General features: G+C 46.8%; 1 protein-coding gene across 1 annotated transcript in view; it reads right to left on the reverse strand.

The window, feature by feature from the left end:
* rai14 (retinoic acid induced 14) overlaps positions 1–24,374 on the reverse strand; it is a gene marked incomplete at its 5' end in the record, with an annotated part of 40,516 nt that extends 16,142 nt beyond the window's left edge. Inside the window, 2 exons of the mRNA XM_084442535.1 lie at positions 402–532; positions 24,339–24,374. Of these exons, the coding sequence (XP_084298661.1) occupies positions 402–532; positions 24,339–24,374 (167 nt within the window). The remainder of the gene's footprint in view (positions 1–401; positions 533–24,338) is intronic.
* Positions 24,375–26,673: the final 2,299 nt, after the last annotated feature.

A 26,673-nucleotide genomic window follows, 5' to 3' on the forward strand; every position in this document is an offset into this window, starting at 1 on the left:
CACAATGATACATACACACACGTGTACTGTATGTGTGTGTGTGTATGTGTGTGTGTGTGTATGTGTGTGTGTGTGTGTGTGTGTGTGCGTGTGTAATGATGTGAGGCCCAGTGAGTGGATGTAGGTCAGTGGTGTAATGTTCCAGCAGTCAGAGAGAGGTCAAACAATAACACAGTCTCTCCATCTCATAGTCAGAGAGAGACAGGGAGGGAGAGAGAGAGAGAGAGAGAGAGAGAGAGAGAGAACAAACTCACATATCTGTTAGGTGAAGTATCCCAAGATTTGTGATCTGTTGCGATAAGAAAAGGGCAACTCCCCTGTAAATACAACTACCATTTATACCACACATGCACGCACACACACACACTCTCCTCCTGCCCCCCCAGACCCCCCAGACTCACGCTGACTTCCCCTCGCTGTCCAACTTGACGGCGCTGGCCCCTTTCTTGGCCAAGAGGGCGGCGACCTTGTCCACCTCGCCGTGCTCCACCGCCGCCAGGAGACGCTCATCATTCTTACTCCACTCGTGGACCTGAGGTACGGGAGGGGGGCGGTGGGTGTGTGTGTGGGGGGGGGGGGTTGCGGGGGGGAGAGGAAGAGAGAGAGGGGGAGGAGGAGGGGGGAGAAAAAAATATTGCACAGTGCCCTTGGAGCAGTCATGGTTCTTCTGCACAATCTATCAGTCTATCAATCAATTTATCAATCTATCTATCTATCTATCTAAAATGGACATTTTGGCTCCTAAGCCCAAGTCCAAATGAATGGAGGTGAATGAGTGGCCGTGTTCGGGCGGGCGTGTGGCGCCCCCCTCAGGTCAGAGCCGGCGGGGGGAGGGGGGGGTTCAGTACACTCTGGGCTCTCCCCCCGCACCCCCCCAGTCCAAACCCCATGTGGGTGGTTGGCTTCGCTCAAACTTTTGTTATGGATGTTTGACATTGCTGTGTTCTTTACATTGAGAGCTTTCGGCCAGTCCACCCCATGTCTATGTGAGCTTCCCACATACAGATATGGCTGAGGTTCACCTCACCCGGCCGACCATACAGTCTGTCTTGTATTAAATAAAAGATGAAGATACATACCATATATATTTCATGACAACCAGTGTAAGTGGTTTCTAAGGGACTCAAGCTCACATGATTGCCATTAGCAGCACCATCCAAACACAGTTAGCCACATAGTTTCAGACAACTTTCCTGTCTGGGAATTGCATACTGATGCATGATGCAAGTCTAAATGGAATACCACCATTTATTATCAGTCTATGCACTAGAATACCCAGGAAAGCTCAAATAATACTGACTTGGTCTGGGTTGGTTTTATTACACAGTTACTCAGCTTCCAGCAAAGCCTAGCCCTGTTCATCTTAGCACAGCTCAGTCTAGCCCATCCTAACACAGCCCATCCTAACACAGTCCATCCTAACACAGACCAGTCTAGCACAGCTCAGCCTAGCCCATCCTTGTACAGCCCAGCCTAACACGACCCATCCTAACACAGCCTAGCACAAACCAGCCTAGTACAGTCCATCATAGCACAACCAAGCTCATCCTAGAACAGCCAAGTTCATCCTAGAACAGCCCAGCTCATCCTAGAACAGCCCAGCTCATCCTAGAACAGCCAAGCTAATCCTAGAACAGCCCAGCTCATCATAGCACAACCAAGCTCATCCTAGAACAGCCCAGCTCATCCTAGAACAGCCCAGCTCATCCTAGAACAGCCCAGCTCATCCTAGAACAGCCCAGCTCATCCTAGAACAGCCCAGCTCATCCTAGCACAGCCCAGCTCATCCTAGCACAGCCCAGCTCATCCTAGCACAGCCCAGCTCATCCTAGCACAGCCCAGCTCATCCTAGAACAGCCCAGCTCATCCTAGAATAGCCAAGCTCATCCTAGAACAGCCAAGCTCATCCTAGCACATCCCAGCTCATCCTAGCACATCCAAGCTCTTCCTAGCCAACCAGTCCAGCTCAACCTGAGCATTTCACTGAACACGGTACCTGTATCTTCTACAAATAAACACGCTTGATTCCTGGAATCCAGCCCAGTCTTTGTGTGTGGTGCAATGACAGCCACATCACTGTCAGCCAGAGGTGAGAACATAACCTGAGAAACAGAAAGGCCCAGGGTGGCTGTAAACATACTGTAGGCTACAGTATGTAGTGGAGGTGGTTCGGAGCCATGCTGCCCAACTGCACTGCTCCACTGCTGCCATGAGCGCCAGGTTCAACCATCAGCCATCATTTTGAGAAATAAACCTCGGCGGTTCTCAAACTTTGACGCTGCCATCGAATGCTGAGCCTCGAGCAGAGCAGCTGTAGTTAATTACAATTAATTTGTTTCCTCAGCGTCCAGTGGCTGATGGTTTAGGTGATGGCTGCAGTGGAGCCGTGCAGTAAAAGTCCAAACAAGTCTCTCACATCACAAACATGTCCTCTTAGTAGGTAGTAGTAGTAGTAGTAGCAGTAGTAGTAGTAGTAGTAGTAGTAATAGTAGTAGTAGTAGTAGTGGTAGTAATAGTAGTAGTAGTAGTAGTAGTAATAGTAGCAGTAGTAGCAGTAGTAGTAGAAGTAGTAGTGGTAGTGGTAGTAGTAGTAGTAATAGTAGCAGTAGTAGTAGTAGTAGTAGTAGTAGTGGTGGTAGTAGTAGTGGTGGTAGTAGTAGTAGTAGTCGTAGTAGTAGTAGTTGTAGTAGTAATGGTGGTAGTAGTGGTAGTGGTAGTGGTAGTGGTAGTAGTAGTAGTGGTGGTAGTGGTAGTGGTAGAAGTAGTGGTGGTGGTGGTGGTAGTAGTAGTAGTAGTACTAGTAGTATGACTATAATGACTACAGCTAGATCCACCAAAATCATAGACCAACACTTGGTATTTTATTTTTGTCATCATTATCATCGTCAACCTTTATTTTACTAGGCAAGTTAATTAAGAGCAACTCTTATTTACAATAACGGCCTAGGTTAGGTATTTTGTCCCCCTATAATGTTTGAGCTCACATCTCTGAAACCACAGTCCTTAAGTGGGAAAGACTAGCGGTCTGTACTCCACTCATAAGGACAAATGGGCTCATATTTCAGAGAACCCCCCCACACACACGGAGCCGTCATCGCCACTCCAAACCCCTTCTTATAAATCCTTCCAGTAAAATGTCTGCAGACATCCACTCACACATCACAGGAGAATGAGACAGTGACTAATGTTCCTCTGCAGGGCAAACTGCCATTCTAACTCCGCAGTTTGTCTACCTGCCTGTCTGTCTGCCTGCCTGTCAACCAGGACACACTGCTATTCTAACTGCAGTCTGTCTGTCCTATTCTACCCTGGCACACTGTATCCCCCATAATAACTCATGATGGTGATAACTCATGATGGTGATATATGTACAGTATGCCTCTGGTATGGAATTAATTAACCTTTAACTATTAACCTGCGGACCTAGTGATCAGTGGTGAGAAATCTGACACGTACCGTACAAAATGGCTGCCATGGCAATTCTCTGCTGGCAGTGGACGGCATTCTCACCTGTACAACATCAGCTCTGTATCTGATGGAAAATTGCTATACATAAACCCAACAGATAACATACCTGTTTATATGGTTACTGTTATGAGCAACAGCACGCAGAGCTTAAGGGTCAAAGGTCACAGAAGCAGGAAGTGTGGCACTATTTTGGGAATGTTGTAACAGGAGAGAGCTCAGTGACAGGATAACAGATTACAGTATATGAAGCTGCCAGCTGAGTGTACCGGCTCACACACGCGCACGCACACACACACACACACACACACACACACACACACACGCACACACGCACACACGCACACACGCACACACGCACACACGCACACGTGTTAAAATAATACATGGAGTGTGTAGCTGTCCTGCAGGTGATGATGACCTGATACCTGAAAAAGATCCTATGCTTGACATGGAGAAAGGACATCTATCTCTGATTCAAACAGGGAGCATAATTACCATTGCGCTCCAATACATTTTAACCTAGATTTGGTGCGTATGACCCAAAGGAGAATATACTTGAAGGAGAGATCTCATTCAAATAGTTATCTTCATACTTCATACTTGTATTAAATGTAATTTTCTTGGGCGCACATGGGGGGGGGCAAAAACAGACATTTCGGCAACTATAGACATTCATCGGTATGTCTCTGATTCAACCAGGCACACAAAGGCATCAAATGGGTGATAACATCAAACAAGCCCAGAAATATGCTTAAAATACAGATTAGGATACTTACACTAATATGTTTTACCTTGCCTCAAAATCTATTTTATCGGCCCACTTTTTGGGGTTACAGAAACAGCTAATAACCCACAAAATAATCATATTTTACATCAAATGTATCTAAAACATATTTTATATTTCTATATTTTATTATTTATTCATTTATATTTCTATATTTATTTATATGTCTATTTTCAAGCCCTGCTCAAGCTTCCCCTGAGCTGCATATAGGAGGAGGACATGAACCTGTTGACCTGTGTGCTCACACACACGCACACGCACACGCACACACACACACACTGGGGTGGCAGAGAAAGTGGACCGGGGAGGTCAGAGGAGAGGCAGATCATATCTGACACCATGTTTGGTACGGCAGGGTAACAGGACACGACGAGCGCAGACTAAGGGTGAAGACGGAGACTGGAATAGCCGGCAGGACGCTGAGGCCAGAGCAGCGCTCTGCACCGGTCAGCACTCAACACCCAGGTCATGGAAGAAAGAGATAGATGAGGGAGAAAGGACAGAAAAACAGGAATTAATACCGGCAGGGAAGAGCAAGGAGAGAGACAGAGAGAGAGAGAGAGAGAGAGAGAGAGAGAGATGGAGAGACAGAGAGAGTAAGCACGACACAGGACAGAGTCAGGTAAAGAGAGAGAAAGAAAGGGAGAGAGAGCATAGGGACGACAGAGCAGGCAGAGAAAGATATCAGGTTAGAGAGGGGGTGGTTGATAAGAGGTCAGAGGGAGAGAGAGGTTTAGAGAGAGAGGGGGACAGAGGTTTAGATAGAGAAAGGGGGACAGAGGTTTAGATAGAGAAAGGGGGACAGAGGTTTAGATAGAGAAAGGGGGACAGAGGTTTAGATAGAGAGAGGGGGACAGAGGTTTAGACAGAGAGAGGGGGACAGAGGTTTAGAGAGAAAGGGGGACAGAGGTTTAGATAGAGAGAGGGGGACAGAGGTTTAGACAGAGAGAGGGGGACAGAAGTTTAGAGAGAGAGGGGGACAGAGGTTTAGAGAGAGAGAGGGGGACAGAGGTTTAGAGAGAGAGAGGGACAGAGGTTTAGAGAGAGAGAGGGGGACAGAGGTTTAGACAGAGAGAGGGGGAGAGAGGTTTAGACAGAGAGGGGGACAGAGGTTTAGAGAGAGAGGGGGACAGAGGTTTAGAGAGAGAGAGGGGGGCAGAGGTTTAGAGAGAGAGGGGGACAGAGGTTTAGAGAGAGAGGGGGACAGAGGTTTAGAGAGAGAGGGGGGCAGAGGTTTAGAGAGAGAGGGGGCAGAGGTTTAGAGAGAGAGGGGGCAGAGGTTTAGAGAGAGAGGGGGACAGAGGTTTAGAGAGAGAGGGGGACAGAGGTTTAGAGAGAGAGGGGGACAGAGGTTTAGAGAGAGAGGGGGACAGAGGTTTAGAGAGAGAGGGGGACAGAGGTTTAGAGAGAGAGAGGGACAGAGGTTTAGAGAGAGAGGGGGACAGAGGTTTAGACAGAGAGAGGGGGACAGAGGTTTAGACAGAGAGGGGGTAGACACAGAAGGTGAGAGGCGACTGGAGCGGGGGTTAGAGAGATACCCTTTAAATATGTTCGTAAGTGTTACATTTCGAGGTTTGTGTGGGGGGCGGGGGATGGGGGGGGGTAGAGCTAGAGAGAGAGAGAGAGAGAGAGAGAGAGAGAGAAAGAGAGAGAGAGAGAGAGTACGATGGAAAGGGATTAGGCAGCAGGCAGGCCCAGCACCCAGGGTAGATAATGTGTTCACAGGCCAGGTGTTGAGTACGCAGATTAGCAGCACAGATCCATCCCAGCTACCGTGAGACCTCCCTGCCTGCCTGTCTCCCTGCCTGCCAGTCTCCCTGCCTGCCAGTCTCCCTGCCTGCCAGTCTCCCTGCCTGCCAGTCTCCCTGCCTGCCAGTCTCCCTGCCTGCCAGTCTCCCTGCCTGCCAGTCTCCCTGCCTGCCAGTCTCCCTGCCTGCCTGTCTCCCTGCCTGCCTGTCTCCCTGCCTGCCTGTCTCCCTGCCTGCCTGTCTCCCTGTCTGCCTGTCTCCCTGCCTGTCTGTCTCCCTGCCTGTCTGTCTCCCTGCCTGTCTGTCTCCCTGCCTGCCTGTCTCCCTGCCTGCCTGTCTCCCTGCCTGCCTGTCTCCCTGCCTGTCTGCCACGTAGCCTAAAGACGGACGAGGACAGCAACCTGGCATCCTCATCCTTCATTCCAATCTCCATTAGCCTGCGCAGCAGCGGTTGCTAGTCTTCCTGGGGTCCACAAAAATGGTAAAACACAGACATACAAACATCGACTGACACCCAGTTTAGACAAAAACTACGTAGTTAAAAGACAGAATAAAATCCGATAACCTCTGTACATGCAGTGTTTATGTTATCAAAACAAACAAATGAGTTTGAGCTTTCCATCTCTGTCATGTGGCCTCCCTGTGTATCAAGTATGTATATTAGGCATGAATAGCTCCACTCAAATCAATAGACATCTGTCACACTACACTAGCTAGCATGGACACCCTGCAGTAGAATAGCTCCACTCAAATCAATATGTGACCGCCGCTGGTAATTTGGTCCTCAACTAGGCAAAGGTCATTTATCAGTTTTTTACAGATTATGAAAGTGCAGATTGTAAGCTTTCAAATGAGGTCTCATACATTGAAATCTGAACATAGTTTAAGAAGATATCCCTCTATCACATTACACTAGCTAGCATGGACACCCTGCAGTAGAATAGCTCCACTCAAATCAATATACATCCCTCTATCACATTACAGTAGCTAGCTAGCCCAGCTAACCCACACATCCTTGTTACACTACGCTCGCTAATTTACCAATGGAAGATTGTTTGTTTTGTGTTCTATGCGGACCACAGGAAGAGTAGCTCTTTTGTAGGAACTAACGGGATCCACATAAAACAACAGCAGACCCAGCGAGTGTCACAGCCCTAGACCACCCTGACCCTGCTACGCCATCCCACTCTCCTGTCATGTCACATGACGTGCTAGTACAGTAGAGATACAGTAGAGCCTATTACAGGGCAGGGCTGAGTTTCCCAGAAGCATCGTAGCGCTACGTTCATCGTAAGCTATGGCGTTCATCGTAGCGCTACGATGCCTCTGGGAAACTCAGCCCAGGACATTAGCTTGTATTAGTGGACAGGTTTAAGTGGAGCGGAATGCCATGCCGCTCCAGTTTCAAAGAGGGCAGGACACGGAGCAGGAGAGGGTCAGATTCACAGCTACTGTCATCGCATGGCTTGATGAACAGGTCTGAGTTGAAGAAATGTTGGCTCGCTGGATAAATCTGTGGGCCAACAGTCATGCACCCAGGCTAATTATGTTAAGTACTAGGCAGGCAGCCTTAGCCCGCACAGGGCTTAGTGCCTGTTTATGGGCAGACCAGACCAGATCAGACCAGACCCACTAACACTCTATAAAACAAATGTGTTCCACTGGCTAATCCAGATGAAGTAACCCGGAATCCCAGCCAGGGTACCACAAACGGATCAAATCAGGGATGAAACTAGGATTATGATATCTAATCTACACTATAATCATGACAGAATAGGAGGAGGTACATGTGACACGTACAATGGCTTCAATTACAACGCTACCTGCTAGCTAGCCACAGAAAGCCTGCCATTAGCATTCTAGATTACTGTATGAATAAAGAAAGGTCAAAATACCTAACAAACAGAATATGTTTGATAATTGAAATACTACATTACAGTGATTCGTCCGTGAGCCAGGACCCCAAATTTGGGCCACCATTGCCATCTGGGGAGAATAATTCTTATAGTGATTTTTTGGCAAGGAATACAGTACATCCCTAGTGCTAGAAAATATGTGGTAGCATTGCAGCTGTGGTAGCTTTCTGTGAATCATCACGCTTTCTCTTTGAAAATTGGTGGGAATAAAACTCACACTATGTTTTTTCTGAAAAGTTGTTAAAATTAGCATCTCTACAAATGCTATCTATTACTGGCATTGACAGTTAAGATGTACTTGTGTTTTCATGAAAGATGTAACACAAAGGTTTCCTCTGTACATAACCTAGAGAATAAATACCATGTTCACAAACAGAGATTTGAAGGAAATGTATTACGTAATTCAATATGCATAACTTGTGTATCACTACCTGGGCTACATCTACACACAAATACATTTTTGTTTTAAAACCGCACTGAGAGGGAGGTTTGGAGGGCCAAGTCAATCAATTTCAACAAGATCATAGATCAGACTTCATATCAGATCAGTCATTTCACAGGAGATCACTGTGATTCCCTGGCCATTCCATCCATGTGATGTGAGTGAAAGGTAGTGCTCCTATCTCCATACCAAATCAACCAGCGTGGCTTCTTGTTGGACTGCTCATTGGAAACCCTGGCACCAAGACTCAAACACAGAGGGTCACCTCTCTGGTTCACTCATAGTCATGACATCATATATGCTGCGGCATTTAGTCAACATAACATTCTGGGGCGGCTGTAGCTCAGTTGGTAGAGCGGGTCGTTCAATGATCGAAGGGTCGGTGGTTCGAATCCCAGCTCCGACTGTCCACATGTCGAAGTGTCCTTGAGCAAGACACCTAACCCCAAATTGCCCCCAATGAGCAGGTTAGCACCTTGCATGGCAGCTACCGCCATTGGTGTGTGAGTGTGTGTGTGAATGGGTGAATGAGAGGCCATTGTAAAGCACTAAGGTGGAAAAGCGGCATATAAGTGCAGTCCATTTACCATAAACCACGAAAGCACCTTCTACTTCCGTATGCAGTAAGAACACTGATGGGTTCTGTGTCTCCAAAATCTAGCAACAACCTCCAGAGAGCTGTACTGTACTTCAGCCTCCAGTCTCATTTCTTCCCCAATCTTGCCAGAGTCCCTCCACGCCTCCGCCCTGATACTCCTAGACCGGTCAGCTGTGTTTGACACAGTAGACCACCAGATCCTCCTCTCCGCTCTTGAGGAGAAAGGTGTCACAGGCTCTGCACTCTCCCTGTTTGCATCCTAACTGACGGAACCATGTAGTCTGACTATGGGAGTTCAAGGGTCAGTCCTGGGTACTTCTCTTCTCTGGGTTCTGTAATTTCCTCGCATGGCATCTCCTATCACTGCTATGCCGATGACACCCAGCTGGTCCTGTCATTTCCCCCTTCTGACACACAAGTGGGGACACGCATAGCTGGGTGCTTGGCTGACATCTCGGAGTGGATGGCGACAGACCACCTCAAGCTCAACCAGGACAAGACTGAGCTGCTGTTCCTCCCGGGTAAGGGCTGCCCGCACCAATGACGACACAGTGGTGATGTCAACTTGTACTATGAGGAATATGGGTGTGACCCGGGATGACCAACTGTCGTTCTCGGCACACACCACATCCGTTACACGGATCTTGCAGATTCCTGCTATATAACATCAGGAGGATTCGCCCTTTCCTCTCTGACGAAACTGCGCAGGTGCTCATCCAATCTTGTTATCTCCCGCCTGGACTACTGCCAAGTCCCTCTTTGCTGGGATCCCGGTGTCAGCTATTAAACCTCTGGAGTTTGTCCAGAAAGCCACCCCAAGTTCTCTCAGACAACTTCCCTTTTGCGTTCTCTACACTGGCTCCCAGTAGCAGCTCGCATCCAGTCTAGAACTCTGGTACTAGCCTACAGGGCAATGAAAGGAACAGCTCCCTCCTACCTCCAGCCCATGGTCAAATCCAACACCCAGCCTTAGGCCTACTTATCTCTAACTTGCTTATCTCTCTCTCAGGTCACTGCCCTTGTCTGCCTGCTGATCTTTCTCCTCCTCTGGTCTTTCCCCTGCCCTAGAGTTTCTCCCCCTAGTCTCTTTAGTTCAAACATCCCCCTCCTGTCTCTCTCCCATATCCTTGTGAGACCATCCTGATCTCACGAGCTCACTTTCAGTTTCTCTCCGGAGATCAGTCTGGACTTCCCTCTATCTACAACGATTTCCAGAGATTGCATTTGCAACAGGGCCAATCAGGGACTACGTCCTAACTGCTGTTCTGCCCCCCAGTGGGGACGCAGTCCCTGATTGGTTCCCGTAGTTGATGAATTGATATACAAGCCGTTGGCAGAATAACAGGCTACTGGCGTCTCCTGAGGCAACGAGCGGTAACATTAGCAGAATAAACACAGCCAGAAGTACAGTTATTGCAGAAATAGACTCAATAACAACAATTAAACAACAAGAGTATGCACTTAGCAGAGTTTCTCGGCGGAAAATACATTTTTGCCTTCCCGACTGGATTCGGCATACGTTCCGCTACGCTGGTTGACAGAAGGAGTTTGTCTGTCAGGGCAAGCATTCCCACCCACTGAAATCTAGATCGGGGGGGGGGGGGGGGGGGGGGTCCAGACTGATCTGCTGAGAGACACTGAAAGTGAGCTCAAGAGATCAGGATGGTCTCACGAGGCCCTCTCCCCTTGGTCTCCCTCTTCTCTCACCCCCCCCCCCCCCCCCCACCACACACACACACCCCTCCCCTGGGTCTCTCTAGGGTCAGAGCTAGCTCCTGAACAAACAGGAAGACATGACTATTATCTAGCAGGCTTTGTGTATTAATAAGTGAAAGAGTGGAGGGAGCGAGACAGCAAACGAACACACACACACACACACACACACACACTCCACCCTGCTGGCTAAGTAAACACCCAGGCCTTATCTACAACCAGCCTTCTTCTGGGAGAGAGGGAGAGATGGAGGACGAGGGGGAGACAGAAGGAGAGTAAAGGAGAATTAGGGAGAGAGAGGGGGGGGGGGAGAAGACAGAAGAGAGAGATGGAGAGAGGGAGGGAGAGCAGGAGGAAGAGAGGATAGGAAGAGAAGTAGAGAAAGAGAGAGAGAGAGGGAATGAAGAAGAGGGAGAGAGAGAAGGAGATGGAGAGAGGGAGAGAGAGAGAGGGAAGGAGAGATAAAGGGGGAGAGAGAGATGGAGAGAGAGAGGGAGAGCAGGAGGAAAAGAGGATAGAAAGAATAGAGAAAGAGAGAGAGAGACAGGATGAAGAAGAGGGAGAGAGAGGGAAGGAGAGATAGAGGGAGAGAGAGGGAAGGAGGGAGAGATAGAGGGAGAGAGAGAGGGAGAGAGAGAGAGGGAGACGGAGAGAGAGAGAGAGAGGGAGATTGATAGACGGTGAGAGATCAATGCCTCTCAATCTGATGTGGATGGTGACATAATGATTCATGAACTATAATGAAATAGTTCTCAAACAAACAGAATCTGATCCTATCAGTTTGAAAAACATGGCAGATCCCTACGCCTCCTACAAGACTGGAAGGCTCCAGAGCACAGCATTGCAAATAAGCGGAGCAATGCTAATGGCCTGAAGGGGAACGACCCAAAAAGAAAAGACATTAATCAGGGTGAACCTAAAAGCTCTCCTCTGCTGTTGCTAAACCATTTCTGAACGTTTCCTGCCCTCTGAAGTCCCACATCCCGCACAAGAACAAATACACACATCGGATGGTTCTCTTTCCTACAGCTACTCTGTGTTTGCTTAATTTAAACACAGTGAGGATACTGTGTGTGTGTGTGTGGGGAGGGGGGGGGGGGGGGGTGTTTGTGTTTGGACCATCACATCCTCGCTCAAAAAGTAAACATACTTAATGAGTATGGTCGGCTGATACTCAAATACCATACGTATGGTCACGTTATTAACCAGGAGTCCTGAGTCCAAATACTACAGTATTTGAAATAATCTGTAATAATAATTTAAACTTGAGGCCATAGACGGATCATGAAAAAATGGGCCCCTGGGCCTGGAAATGTAGAGGGCCCCCCTCTCTACCAGCTCCCCCCACCCCCCTACAGCCTCCGCCACAACACTGTTGTTTTCATCGTTTGTTTTCTTTAAAACATGGAAATGCGAGGAACCTGCTGTAAAGCATCTTACTGCCTCGACTCTTTTTCTTTTCTGATCTTTCGTTTTGCTGCTCCGCTTATGACGGTGCTCCATTTTACATGTACGGTTCTTTGTCAAGATCAAACGGATTGAACCAATTGACCTTGTGACCTGCACCTGTGTGATCTGTCTCGAGTTCACAAACTTTAATAGTGCCCTCTATAGAGTAGTTTTATAGCCTACTCATTTATCTATGGAAAGGTAGCCTACATTCCCTCCCATTAGATTAACGAGTAGGCTATAGAAAATATGTAGCCCACACAAGCTTCTCTCTTTTTAAAAAAAGACGTGGGCCCCTATAAATTGTTCAAAATATTAATGTTTTTTTAATGTTTGTGTAAGGAATCTCACCCTAAATTTCTATTGGTGTCCCTGCAACAAGAAATGCAAAGGGCCCTTTGAGGTCTTGGGCCCACAGGCCTAGTAGGCCCTTTCGGTAATACGGTATGTCTTTGCTTGAGTCTGCCTGGAGTGTCAGGTGGGTTGGGTTTCTATATTTGGGAACAGCCCACTGGTTTTTGAGCCAGACAGACAGACAGACAGACAGATAACTACATATAACGGCTACAGTCTATGATAACTACATATATCATGGCTACAGTCAAATCAAAGGTGTCAACACAAGTGAGTAGTATTGGTTATGTAGATTGTACTGTAATATCATGATGGTGTATTGTTTTTATAGGCATATATAGGTTTTTATAGTCATGATGGTGTATTGTTTGATAGGCATGCATGTTATACTACTAAAGTTTGTAATGATGTTGAAATGTTATGATGTTATGTAATGTAATGTGTATTTTAAATTGTATGGCTTAATCCATCAGCCCAGGGACTACGGGTGTAATTTAGCAGCTGCTAATTCTGGTGCAATTGCCTTTTAATTGTGCGCTGTCACTGTTAAACAAAACAAAAAAATTAAAATGAAATAACGTGCCTTCAGTCCAGCTACAGAGGACTTTGTGAACATGTACTTATCCAACAACACATACAGTATCACATGTCGACTAGTGGCACGGTGACTAAAAGCCATCATAAGTCAGGCTGACAGTAGGGGCAGCGGGGTTTCAGGGGACTGGGGGGGTCTGTTGTGTTTTAGTCTGGGTGGGGGGAGGGGGCAGTTTGCAGAGCTCCACACTGGAAACCATTTCCTGACAGTGTGAAAGCCCACAGAAGGCGTACTTGGTCCAAATCTCATAAATAGATTTGCTTCAGCTCAGCAAATGGATACATTCCACACAACAAGTAGGGGTGGTTGAGAAAGATAGGCTACGCATGTGTGTGTGTGTGTGTGTGTGTGTGTGTGTGCGTCTGTGTGTGTGTGTGTGTGTGCGTGCGTGCGTGCGTGCGTGTGTGTGCTTGCGTGTGTGTGTGTGTGTATTTGAGCATGCTTGTGTGTGTGTGTGCGTGTGTACTTGCGTATGTCTGTGAGTGTGTGCTGGTGTGTGTGTGTGTGTGTGTGTGTGTGTGTGTGTGTGTGTGTGTGCGTGCTTGTGTGTGTGTGTGCGTGCTTGTGTGGGTGTGCGCGTGTGTGGTTTCTGGTATTCTCACTATCCTGTACTGTGCCAACTCTACAGGAATGCTTCTCTCTCCTGCAGGCTGATCTGGAGTCTGTTGAAGTCATCAGACTAAAGGTAGAACTGGGAACATGCGTAACACACACACACTCCGACAGTAGAAAAGTCGCTTGACGATTTTGCAGGATGCAAAATTCCGGATTGATGAAGGGCCCTGGTGCAGTTAGTGATTCATATGTCTTATAGTCTGATTCACACACACACACACACACACACACACACGCACACACACACTAATGTGCACCTGCATCAATGCTATCAGGCAAAGCAAACACATATGGCTCAGGTCAACATGGCCGCTGTTCTGTTCCCAGCCCAGCTGTGTTCTGCTCTTTTTACACAATATTATATGAATTATCTAAAAAGGATCAACAGAAATGTAGAAAAGAGAGTGTGAGAAGTGTGTGTGTGGGCGCACCTCCCGCAGTGAACTCTCAGTGAATGTGTAATCTAGTTGGGGATTACCTGGATGAGCTAATTAAAGGATAGCCTAGATATACAGTAGATAGACATGGAGAGTGCTATGTTGACACACAGTGGCTCCATGCCTTCCTATGAGAATAGCGCACCTCTGCACACAAACATGAAGCCTACAAACCTCCATCTTAGTCTCATGAGGTAGTGTGGCAGCACATATCAGGGTTTTTCCTGGCTCAGAATGGGTCTTTGGGGGTTGATGCACACGCAACTTTTTTGGGAAACCTCTGTTTTATGCCGAGTAGCCTACCAGCATATTTAGGCCTATATTTTTCGCTGTCATTCTGACTAAGCTCACTTTTCACAATCGCGGGAAATCTCCCGACATGATACAAAATGGATATGAAGCCAAAATGTTTAAGATACTGATAACCTGTCTATTCATTATCTAGATTACTAGTGGTCCAAACCATGGACAATGCAAGAGAGAGAGTTGGGCTGCACTTGAAACAAGCTATCAAACACATTTGGAGATGATTTGAATTGCTATTTTTATAGTCAATTTTTAGCATTTTGGCACTGGTGATTTTCCTTTGTCTCTGGCTAAAATCTCTTTTGGGGGGCGCCAAAAAATCCTCTATGCAGGAAAAACCCTGCACAATACAAGTTTACTCCCAATCCCTCACCCTGCAATGAAAACACAGTACGATGCACTCAAATGTCACCACACAATGCCTCCATTCTGCCTGACAACAGCTGAATCTGCTTAGGCCTCCTCAAGCAGACTGCTGTTTATACATGCCTCTGGAACACAGCGTAATGAGGGACTAGGAGTCACAGAGCTCTGGGTTAGAGGAGGAGCACATGGTTTAGATCAGATAGACCTGGAGATGCTGAGCTACAACACAACACAGGACAGCATAGGACGGCACAACACAACACAACACAACACAACACAAGACAGGACAGCACAACACAGGACAGGACAGGACAGGACAGGACAGGACAGGACAGCACAGCACAGCACAGCACAGCACAGCACAGCACAGGACAGCACAGCACAACACAGCATAACACAACACAACGCAGCACAGCACAACACAACACAACACAGGACAGCATAGCTGTCTCTATGGGTCTACAGTACCACCATCTGGACCAGGGATGAGACAGTATGGATTTCTGCATTACAGTACGGTACGGTATCTAGTTACACGGTACGGTTTAGGGTATTTCATGGTATACGGCATTTCACCTCCCCAACACACATAAAAAAACAAGTATTTTACTTTGAAGGAACTACAGTGCAACACATGATGGAAAATACACACTATTGTAATTAAGCTCAGTTTATTAATAGCAAACTTATATTAAATTACAAAATGAACTGTTGCAAGCAACTTGAAATGTGAAGTTTCAGCAGCGCATTATTGTGTAATACCGTAAACGTAATACCGTAAACACAGGGAATGTCACGGTTCTAATACCGTGGACATTTTATACCGCGGTTCACGGTTTTACCGTATACCGTCTCATCCCTAATCTGGACCCGACCCAAACAATCCCTCTTCAGAGGGCGGCGGTGTTCTGACCTGTCAGACAGCAGGGTCAGGAGGATACAGGAACTGCTCGTGTTTGAGGCCCTCGGTATAAATAGCCTCAGTTTCTACACTCTGTCTGACACAAATAGACTTTCCTGTCCTATAAATAACAAACACAGGTCCTGGACGGCTTCCAGTAGGAGTGACACTGAGGGTCTGTTCACGAAACCCCAGCAGGGGAAAGAAACGTTCCAGTCCCTCACAGACGCACACTACACACCTGTATACTCCGATACAGCCCAGGCCTAGCATGATCCTCATAAGGTCTTTCTATGTTTAACCATAGAGTGAAAAGAGAGAGCAGAGAGAGGGGGAGAGAGAGAGATAGAGAGAGAGAGAGAGAGAGAGAGAGAGAGCTGAGTGACCAGTCAGAGCTGTTGAGCTAGATCAGTCGTGCCCAGTATGTATCCAATCTCACAGTTCGTGCCAAGTCAAATAACACAGCTGAACCCGAGCCAGCTCTTAGGAGTTAGAACTTGTCCTCCCTTCCAGGGGTAGAACTTTTAAGTTTCTCTCCCTTCCCGTCTCACTCCCCCCCCCCCCCCCCCCACCCCCCCTCCATCTGCCTCCCTATCTCTCCCTGACCCCTCCCTTGCTCTCCTCTCTGGCTCCTTGATCTTTATCAGTCATCAGAGGAGCATAGCAGCAATACCCCAGTCTGCCCTGCACCAAATCACCAGACCATACAAGTCCAGACGCGACCATACAAGTCCAGTCGAGTCCAGACCATACCGGTTCAGACCAGTTCAGACCAGTCCAGACTCCACACCAGTCTAGACCTGACCATACCAGACAATACCATACCAGACCAGTTCTGACAATGCCAGGCTAGACCATACCAGTCCAGACCTGAACATACCCTATCAGACTATAGTATACCAGTCCAGACCTGACCAGGCCAGGCCAGACCAGGCCATACCATACCATACCATACCAGGCCAGACCAAGAAAGGCCAGATCAAGGTAGACCAGACCAAGAGATAGGGGAATAGTAGATCTATCCCATGAACAGTATGTTCCACACACATGCTATACATTGTGGTCCTCAAACACAGAAGAAGATAATGCAATACACAGTCATTCCATAAACACTCTTATCCAGACCTTAACAAACCATGCGTTCAACTTAAGTAGGTGAAACAACCATAATCTTCTCAAGTGAAATCCTCTTAAATAGAGCAGTGCTAACAGTACAATGGAATTAAAAACATCATGTAAGTCTGTGGCATTCGGCCTCAGTGTAACTGTTCTGATGAGGAGTAGCTTTTCCTGGTCTCACTCTCATTGTCTCTGTGTATCTCAGTGTCTCTGTGTATCTCAGTGTCTCTGTGTATCTCAGTGTCTCTGTGTATCTCACTGTCTCTGTGTATCTCACTGTCTCTGTGTATCTCACTGTCTCTGTGTATCTCAGTGTCTCTGTGTATCTCAGTGTCTCTGTGTATCTCACTGTCTCTGTGTATCTCACTGTCTCTGTGTATCAGTGTCTCTGTGCAGCTCAGTGTCTCTGTGCAGCTCAGTGTCTCTGTGCAGCTCAGTGTCTCTGTGCAGCTCAGTGTCTCTGTGCAGCTCAGTGTCTCTGTGCAGCTCAGTGTCTCTGTGCAGCTCAGTGTCTCTGTGCAGCTCAGTGTCTCTGTGCAGCTCAGTGTCTCTGTGCAGCTCAGTGTCTCTGTGCAGCTCAGTGTCTCTGTCTCTGTGTATCTCATGTATTCCAGTGTAGCAGAGTCTCAGCAAGACATGTCCCAGTGTTAAGGCTGCCCTAGGACCCCGACCCCCCCCCCCCCCACACACACACACACACACACACACCCGCCATCCCTCACTCCCAACACTAGTCTTCAACCACACTGGACCAATCAGAAATGTTCAGCACTGCAAGTCTGCCCACCAAGGTTCCTGCACTTTGAAATGTACTATCCCCCAAGCAGGGCCTTTTTGGGGGGTAGGTTACATTTTTTGGGAGATTAATTTAGACCCTGCTCTCAAAAGCAGTTCCACAAAAGGTTTCTAGTTCCTGGGGAAGGTTCCTGCAGTCGAAAAGCATCTATAAGAGCGTGTCGGTCCCAGCCAGGGCTGCCAGCCAGAGACAGAGATAGAGAGATGGAAGAAATAGAAAGAGAGAGAAAGGCAGAGAAAGAGAAGTGAAGATAGATAGAGATTTCTTGTCATGCCAATAAAGCATCAACATTTAATTGAGACAGAGAGAGAGAGATAGAGAGAGACTACATATATCCATTTGAGAGAGAGAGAGAGAGAAAGACAGAGACAGAGAGACTACATATATCTATTTGAGAGAGAGAGATTGAGAGAGAGAGAGAGAAAGATTGAGAGAGAGAGAGATAGGGAGAGAGAGAGAGAGAGACACAGTGTTGTCTGTGTGGGGGGCACCCTGTAAGCCATTAAGACAGCTGTGTGTTTGGGGAGTGGAGGATGGATAATCCACCACACACATGAATTAGACACAGTCTGGAGCCAGGGGGCAGGGTGTGTGTGTGTGTGTGTGTGTGTGTGTGTGTGCGTGAGTGTTTATAGGGGGTATGTAGGGACAAGCCCTACTGTATCTAATCCCCCTGAGCAGGGCAGCTGGGTCATAGAATTACAGTACAGTCGAGATAATAGAATGGAAGAGGACAGTAGTAGAACAGAGCTAATAGAATGATCGCATAGAATGGAGGTTAGAGGAACAGTAAGATTATAGGTTAGTGGAACACGGTTGTAAGTAGGGTATTGCGTCTGAATGGGGCTGTAGACAGGTCGGAAACACTTTATTTGTAGGGGCGTGCACAAGACTGACATGACGCCATCATGACCATCTCTGTAAAGCGCATTGTGTTGCCTCTGTGTATGAAATGCGCTATACAAATAAAGTTTGATTTGATTTGATTTGATGACACGAAGAATCTTTGTCATTAAGTGTCATACGGCCAATTATGTTATTATAATGCAACGTTGCCATTATTTGAGATGTCTTTGTTATGATAACTTAACATAAACCAAGATAGCATAAACGTGACCTAGCAGGCCAAATCACAGCATCATGTCAGTCTTATGCACACCACTTTGATTAATATCAAGCTGTCATAACAAAGACAACTCAAACAACCCAAACATGTCAACTTTGCATTAAAAATGACACAATTGACCGAATGACACTTAATAACAACAGTCATAAACATTCATAAAGACTCAGATGTGTCATGTCATTGTTATGACAGAGTCATGAGTCATCAAGACATCAGTCTTACGCACACCCCTTCAAAATGAAGTGTTACCGACAGGTCATACTGGGACCAGTATGTGTGACTGGGACTAGGGTTGGGTTGAGTAAGATGGTGCAAGACAATTTCTGCTTGATGACTACAGAGCAGACTGTACAAGAAGACTTCTGATTGGTCAGGATCCAGCCTGACTGCTTCTTGTCACAGGACAGACTGTAATCTAGTTGTGTAATCTGGTTTTCTGATTGTGACTACAGAGCAGACGGCAGACAAAGGCTTGTGATTGGTGAGCATGGCTGAATCTGACTGCTGACCACAGGGCAGACTGTGTAATCTGGTTTCTGGGAATGTTCTTGGCTACCAGCCACAGATGGAGAGGCTGAGGCACAAGACTCTCTCTTCTCTTCCACACTCTCTTCCCTTCTCTCCATCTCTTCTCTTCATCTCGTCTCTTCTCTCCCTCGCTCACTTTTTTCCTTAGCTCCCTCTCTCTCTCTCTCTCTCTCTCTCTCTCTCTCTCTCTCTCTCTCTCTCTCTCTCTCAATCTCTCTCAATCTCTCTCTCAAATAGATATATGTAGTCTCTCTCTCTCTCTCTCTCTCTCTCTCATGCACTGGTTTTGCCAAATATGCTTACTTCACAATGAAAAAAATGTGCTGTAGTGGTCAATGACCTTGCTTAGTTATTTTCTGTTTATCTCAACAACAACTCTGGCACTGTTGTTACCTTGGCAACAACAGGGCCTGCTTTTTAAACTATATTAATTGTCTTCTGCTCTTCTATCTCAACCATCAGCATGGTCGGCACACCTGGATGTTATGAGCTAGCGTTGGAGTTAGGTGCCTTGCTCAAGAGCACAACTGTAGGCAGCCCTCCAGGTTAAGATCCCACTTGGTCACTGGCCTGATGCTCTAACCACTCAGCTACCTACCGGTCACCCACCTCCATGGGTCTACATGGTAACTCACCTCCCTAGGTCTACAGGGCCCTCTCTCGTTGTTCCCATTTTATGGAACAGCTGATTGGTTCCATTGTGCCAGACAAAAGCAATCACGCACAGATAAGATAATTTTCAAATAGTATTTCAACGAGCCGGGTCCAGGCCCATCACCCCAGCCCCTGACCCTGTCAAGTACCCTATGCTATAAATGTCCAGCTCCTATTTGTGTCTGCTGATCCGGTCAGTGCGATCCTAAATAACGGGTTGCTTCTGGGTTCTCATCCCGTCCTCTACCGATACTGCTGGAGCTAACCTGACTAGGAGAGACAGTTACTCATTAGACCTTTAAGAACTTGCTCAGCTCGTTTCTGAACAAGGAACTAAAACAGGCTACAGTGGTGTTTGAGCTGTAAAGTATAGATGACATTCTACATAAGGCTTTGCTATCTGAGATCAGTTAGCACCTTTCCACAGACTGGTGCCACTCCACTGATTGTCTGTCTGCCTACCTGTCTGTTTTCCAAGCTGTCTGCCTATCGCCTCTCTGACTGTCTGTCTGTAGCCATGTTTCCATCCACTTGTCAATCGAATTATGTGAGGATCGCTAAAAATATGAATGCGAATAAAGCCGGTGAATGTGTGTTTCCATCTAGATCTTTAAATTGGATAAAGTATTTATCACAAAAGCCTTTTATCGAATAAGAGAAAATCCGATGAGATCGACAGTACAAACATTTTCATGACTTTTAATCAAATTCTATTTATATAATTCGATATAACTTAATTCGCATAAAACGTGTCGATGGAAACATGGCTTGTGTCTGCCTGCCGGCATGTCTGTCTGAGCATGAGAATAATTTAATCGGTGGATGCTCCAGTCATTCCGTGTGTGTGTGTGTGTGTATGTGTGTGTGTATGTTTCAGCGTTGCTACCTCCATGCACCGTGTGATGTGTTCACTGCATGACAATAAAAAAGTTAAAAAGATGTTTGGTGTTTTTGTTTCATGTCTGTCTGTCTGTCTGTCTGTCTGTCTGCCTGCCTGCCTGTCTGTCTGTCTGTCTGCCTGCCTGCCTGCCTGCCTGCCTGCCTGTCAGTCAGGCTGGTGATTAAGGTGTGAAGCTGACCTGAGGTCAAGCCCTTAGGGGATTACTGTCTGAGAAACATGTGAGAGTGAGGGAGAGAGAGGGAGAGAGAGGGAGAGAGAGGAAGGAAGATGAGAGGAGAGAGAGAGAGAACGAGTGTGATGGAAGAGATGCGATGGTCACGGAATGAAGAAGGTGTGAGAGTCTAGGTATGTAGCGGAGGTGGGTCTAACCCTAACCCCAGACCTTGTCCTCTTGGTCTAATGGTAGACGATTGAACTTGATATCATGGAGGACCGGGGTTCAATCTCTATGCTGTTTAACATGCAGACTCCCCATGACATAGTCTAGATGAGCGGAGGCTAGGAGGGAGTCCTGAGAGTGAAACATAGAGCAGACTAGACTTAGAAAACGTAAATGTCTCATGAAAGGAAATTTGTGATTTGACACTACACTCAACATCGCAGTCCTCCTCCTAGCAAAATAGCTCTTACATTACACGGGCTGTTTGGCCAGCGCCTGACTTCATAAAACTATTTATACTGGCATTCCACATCTCCTGTTTCTTAAAAGAATGAGACTCTGGCACTGGGGCAAATTCCAGCCCAATCGACCGCTGACACACAAAGCCTAAAATAGAACGAGGATATTTTTCTTTCTTTCGCTCTTGATTACTTTAGAAAAAGCAAAGTGATACTGTAGCCTAGGACTGAGACAACAGCTGGGACAAGAACAGCCGTCTGTTCTGACTCCATGAGGAGAATTGATCCATTGGAACCCTGACGATTTTATTGGAAAATGGACCTCTGTTGTTTTCGAACGACCCTGTGATCAATACCCATGACACACAGGGTCGGTGATTGATTAGCCAGACTGAGAGTCAGTCATCTCAGGACCCGCTCAGCGGTTGCCAGGATGAGTAACTAGACTGGTCTATATGGTTAATGTACATGACCATGACCTCCCACAGTCAACCAGGGAACCTACATAATGAAGTATAACGAAGTCAGGTATGATTTGTATAACTGAGTCACAGTTCATTAGAATGAATATGGCAATTTACTCTAGTTAAAACCATTGGTGAAAACTCCAGAGGAGACAGATAAAAACGAATAAGTGTCCGTGTGTGCGTGTGTGAAAACGCGCACACGTTTTCTAACAGTAGATGGTTACAGATGGAGAGTGTTCCTAGGCAACTGTAGACAAGAGCTCCCACAGTGCTGCCTCCCAGGGATGAGTTGCTTCCAGCAGCAAGACAGAATAATGGCTCCACATGCCTCTAATCACACTGCAAACGCATTCATTTCCTTTCAACCCTCTCTTATCGGTGCTCTTCTAGGGCCACCGGTACCAATAACTGTAATCATAACGGCTGGACGCCAGGAAACAGTCTCCGTCACTGTCCATTTCAACAGAAAGTGTAGAATATGGGGGTGACATTTTTGACAGCAAATAGGCCGTGCTGTTTGAACAGATTTTTACATCTCCCTCATGTAATAAATCACGGAATGTCCAGACGACTTTGGTTTTCTTTGAACTTTATCTAGGAACTTCCGTAGTTCATACTCAACAGCAGACAGCAGCGTCAACTAGTTCACCGTCGTAAACTCCAGCTTAGAGTATTAGCTACGTTACGTCAGTATCGTACTGCAGAGTACCGTAATTACTCTAATACTCTGACACCTCCCTCCATCCAGCTGAGGTTCAACTCGTCTGAACTTACTCCCGGCAGACGGAAGGGACCTGAAGCCGGCTAATGATCGATACGGACATGTGGTCTCCATTAGGGCTGGGTTTAAAAAATAGATTCATCGATTCGGAATCAAATGATTCAGAATCGATTCATGAATCCCAAAATCGATCTTTTATTTAATGAATGAATGAATGAATAAATGAAGGAATGAATAGTTCATTCATTCATTCAATGATTCATTCATTCATTCATTTTTGGAAATAAGTATCGATACCCAGCCCTAGTATTGATGTGTTGGCAGTCATGTAATTAAGGTTATAGCTAAAAACAGGTTTTAGTAACACTAACCGAATCGATATTAAATCGAATCGAATTGAATCGTGATAATCGATTCTGAACCTTGTGAATCGGAATCGAATCGATTCTTGAAATTCGAATCGATACCCAGCCCTAGTCTCCATCGCCCGTTAACGGATGCGTCCCACAGAGAAAGCATTGGGACTGACGGACAGGGCCAAACCCAAGGGACCGGTGAGGCCTGGGCCTCACATCTCAAACCACACGCAGGCTGACGGCCAGTCTGCCGGAGGCAAGTGGCCTGTCTGTACAGTAGGTAGCCTCGAAGGTCAGGGGTCGGGAGGTCAGAGGACGTTCTGCTCTGTAGTATATTAAGAGGCAGAGCTGAGGCCGACGATATCAGAGAAAGACTGAGAACAGCTCAGGCATGAAGCCTGCGATGTCACCCTAACCTGAACCAAGCAACAGGACATCTTCCTCAACCTGGGAGAAGACACAGAAACTCTTCCTCTTCCTATTTCTTCATCACACTCTTCCTCTTAACACAGTTCTCCTCTGAGTCTTCACCATGGGGCGGCTGTGGCTCAGAAGGTAGAGCAGGTCGTCCGATGATCGTAGGGTCGGCGGTTCGAATCCCGGCTCCTCCTGTCCACATGTCGAAGTGTCCTTGGGCGAAGACACCGAACCCCAAATTGCTCCCAATGAGCAGACTAGCACCTTGCATGGCAGCTGCCGCCATTGGTGTGTGAATGGGTGAATGAGAGGCCATTGTAAAGCGCTTTGGATAAAAGCGCTATAGTCGCTAGTCTCCTCTTCCTCTCACTCTCTTCTTCCTCAGGCTGAGCGAGTGAGTCTAAATCTTCATCGTGACTCACCACACTCTTCCTCTCTGCCACTGCAGCTGTCTGATTATGGTCACCATAATGACTGATGAGTCACACTCACTCAGACCAGGCGTGTCATTTCCTGTGGTGGGTCTGTCTGCCCCGACTCCCGGCTTGGAAAATTCCCGCCCATGTGATTCAGTTCCAACTAGTTCCAGTCTTCCTCATTGACTCGGAGGCACTCAACTCTGACTCGCTCAGCTCCTGACTCCCAAATGACTCTTAAATATTCAGTCTCCAAAGAAACAGCTCCTATAGCCAACAAAGCCAGTCAGTGTTCCCATAATGTAGCGGGGACAATTCTTCAGTGTTTGTTCTCAAGATTGAATGAATGAATGAATGAATGAATGAATGAATGAATGAATGAATGAATGAATGGGCCCCATCCCTACCCCATCCCCTAGCACAAAAATATCCCACCTTACCAGCCCCCCACGCCCCAACACACGGACACCCCCGCCATCACCATCACCGCCAACCCCACTGCTCAAAACATGGTAGAAGTTACTTACATCAGTCTTTCTAAACTTGGCTTTGAGGCTCTTCATGATTTCCTTGGTCCATGCAGAAGAGCCTTAGACACAAAACAGACACAACTCTCATCAAAAATCTCCCAACAACCACAACAAAAACTACAAAGCATTCTAGACCTGCTCCGAGTACAATGTTTGCTAGCCTATACAATTGTTATAAGACAATGATTCTTGGATGAGGGCAATTGCCATAGTCTAAGAAATCGTTTATACACGTTTAGGTCAGTTGTGATTCTACTGTGGCCCTGTTTGGGTTATACTTTTTCTTTTGCATCTTAAAGTGTTAATATTGAAACCAACATAAGCTAAAGACAAGTGGAACTTATTAGGCTATTTGCGCCTAGATTGTAGCCGCGTGATGACGGGGTAAACCCCCGTATAGTTCCTCAAACTGTACTGTTTTAACTAATATAGCAACTTAAAAGCGTCTGAAGTTGTCCCAGATCGACTGTCACAATGTAACAACCACCATGAGCGCGCACAGTTCCACATTTCAAGAGATAATTGCAGTAGGCTACGCTGCCGGACGATACAATAGTGTTGGATCGTTGGAACAATGCACGGATTTAAGCAGCGGTGGGCTATTTCAATTCCATCGGTTGTATTGAATATTTTCAGTTTTGCTTACTATAACAATGAATGCGACTGCTCAGAGTGACAATAGCGCGAATCCAGTCATCAATTTTGCCGACATCAACTTTCTGAATATGACCGCATATGAACACTTACCCTATAAAAGTATAGCCTGAGATTGATTGGTACCAAACCGAGTTGGCGAAATTGTCCGCCGGTTTTTGAAAACTATTGCAAAAGGGAGTGAATGCGGAGAAATGTGCGTCTCGGTGTATAGGCTGCTGGCCTGATCCCGGCCTGAATACATTAAAAGTTGGGCTATTCAAGTGCTTGTCGCTAGCTCGGGATCTCGCTCTCGGATAGTTCCCCTGGCTGAAAGGGTGACGTCATCCATCCAATGCCCCCGTGACCGCACTCCGCTTTCTCCTCGTTCCCATTCATGTTGTGTCTAAAGGTGCATTTCACACAAAATCACCACTGTATATGAGCATTTTACATGGATGTTATGCTATGGATGCTCACTGTGAAATGTCTGGTGACCCCAGGCCTTTATGACAAGACTCGAACATAAACATTTTGATTTGACTTGACTTGACTGTGTGGCCCCATACTAGGCTACAACCAGTGCTTGACTTGGGGAGGAGCTCACTGGAGCTGGGTTCTGGCACCTGCTCTACTGCTTGAGCTCCTTCACCATAGAATATTAGATTGTGGTATAAAAGTATTGTGGAGCTCTAACACCTACTGTAGTATAAACAGTAATGTTGAGTAACGGTATTTCAGTCCAAGTTGTATTCAAGCACAGAATACAATACTACTATCACAGACACTCTAAAACCGCATCTCCTGTCAGAGCAATATCAGCCTCATCCCAGATCATGTACAGTTTTCAGAAGTGATTTTATTACATGAAATAATCCTCCACTGCGTGTGTCAAGTGTCCTCAGCCTGCATGTGGTTGGTTAGATCAAGCTACAGTACAGTGCGCTGACTTCACAACTTCCTCTGACGGCGCTCATCTCTACAAGCTGGGGCCTGCGTGGTGGCTGGGGCTGAGGCTGAGGCTGGGGCTGGGGTTGAGGCTGGGACTGGGGTTGGGGCTGGGACTGGGGTTGAGGCTGGGGCTGGGACTGGGACTGGGGTTGAGGCTGGGACTGAGGTTGAGGCTGGGGCTGAGGGTGGGGCTGAGGCTGGGGCTGGGGTTGGGGTTGGGGTTAAGGCTGGGGCTGGGGCTGAGGCTGGAGCTAGAACTGGAGCCGGGGCTGAGGCCGGGGGCGGGGCTGGAGCGTGTGGTTGTGTAATCTCAGGTCTCTCTGTACAGCTGGTGATGATTCATGTTTTTGCTCACGGCAGACTCGTCTCTAATGATCAGGAGCGTCTTTCAGTTTCCCCTCAGACTGGTGACCTCAGAACCAGAGGCACTGATGATACTGGATATAAAGATGTAAAAGTTGCATTGGCTAGTGTTTTATTACATGCATTTATACAAGTAGGGAAATTAATAACTATTTCTAATTTGTAATGATGATCAGTGCAAAGAAGGGGAATAACTGTATGAATTGACTCTCTCTCTCTCAAGACTCTTGAGAAGACATGTCCATATAAAGGTCCAGAAAAATGATTATTCTACAAAGGAGGAGCGCAATTGTCTAAATTATTTGATGTGTATTAATTTATGTTGTATGTACTTTTGTTGTGCATTTATATGGTCAATGTGATGCTTTGGGTGAGCAACTGTATT

Source organism: Borostomias antarcticus, assembly GCF_949987555.1.
Source record: "Borostomias antarcticus genome assembly, chromosome: 8".
Taxonomy (NCBI): Eukaryota; Metazoa; Chordata; class Actinopteri; order Stomiiformes; family Stomiidae; genus Borostomias; species Borostomias antarcticus.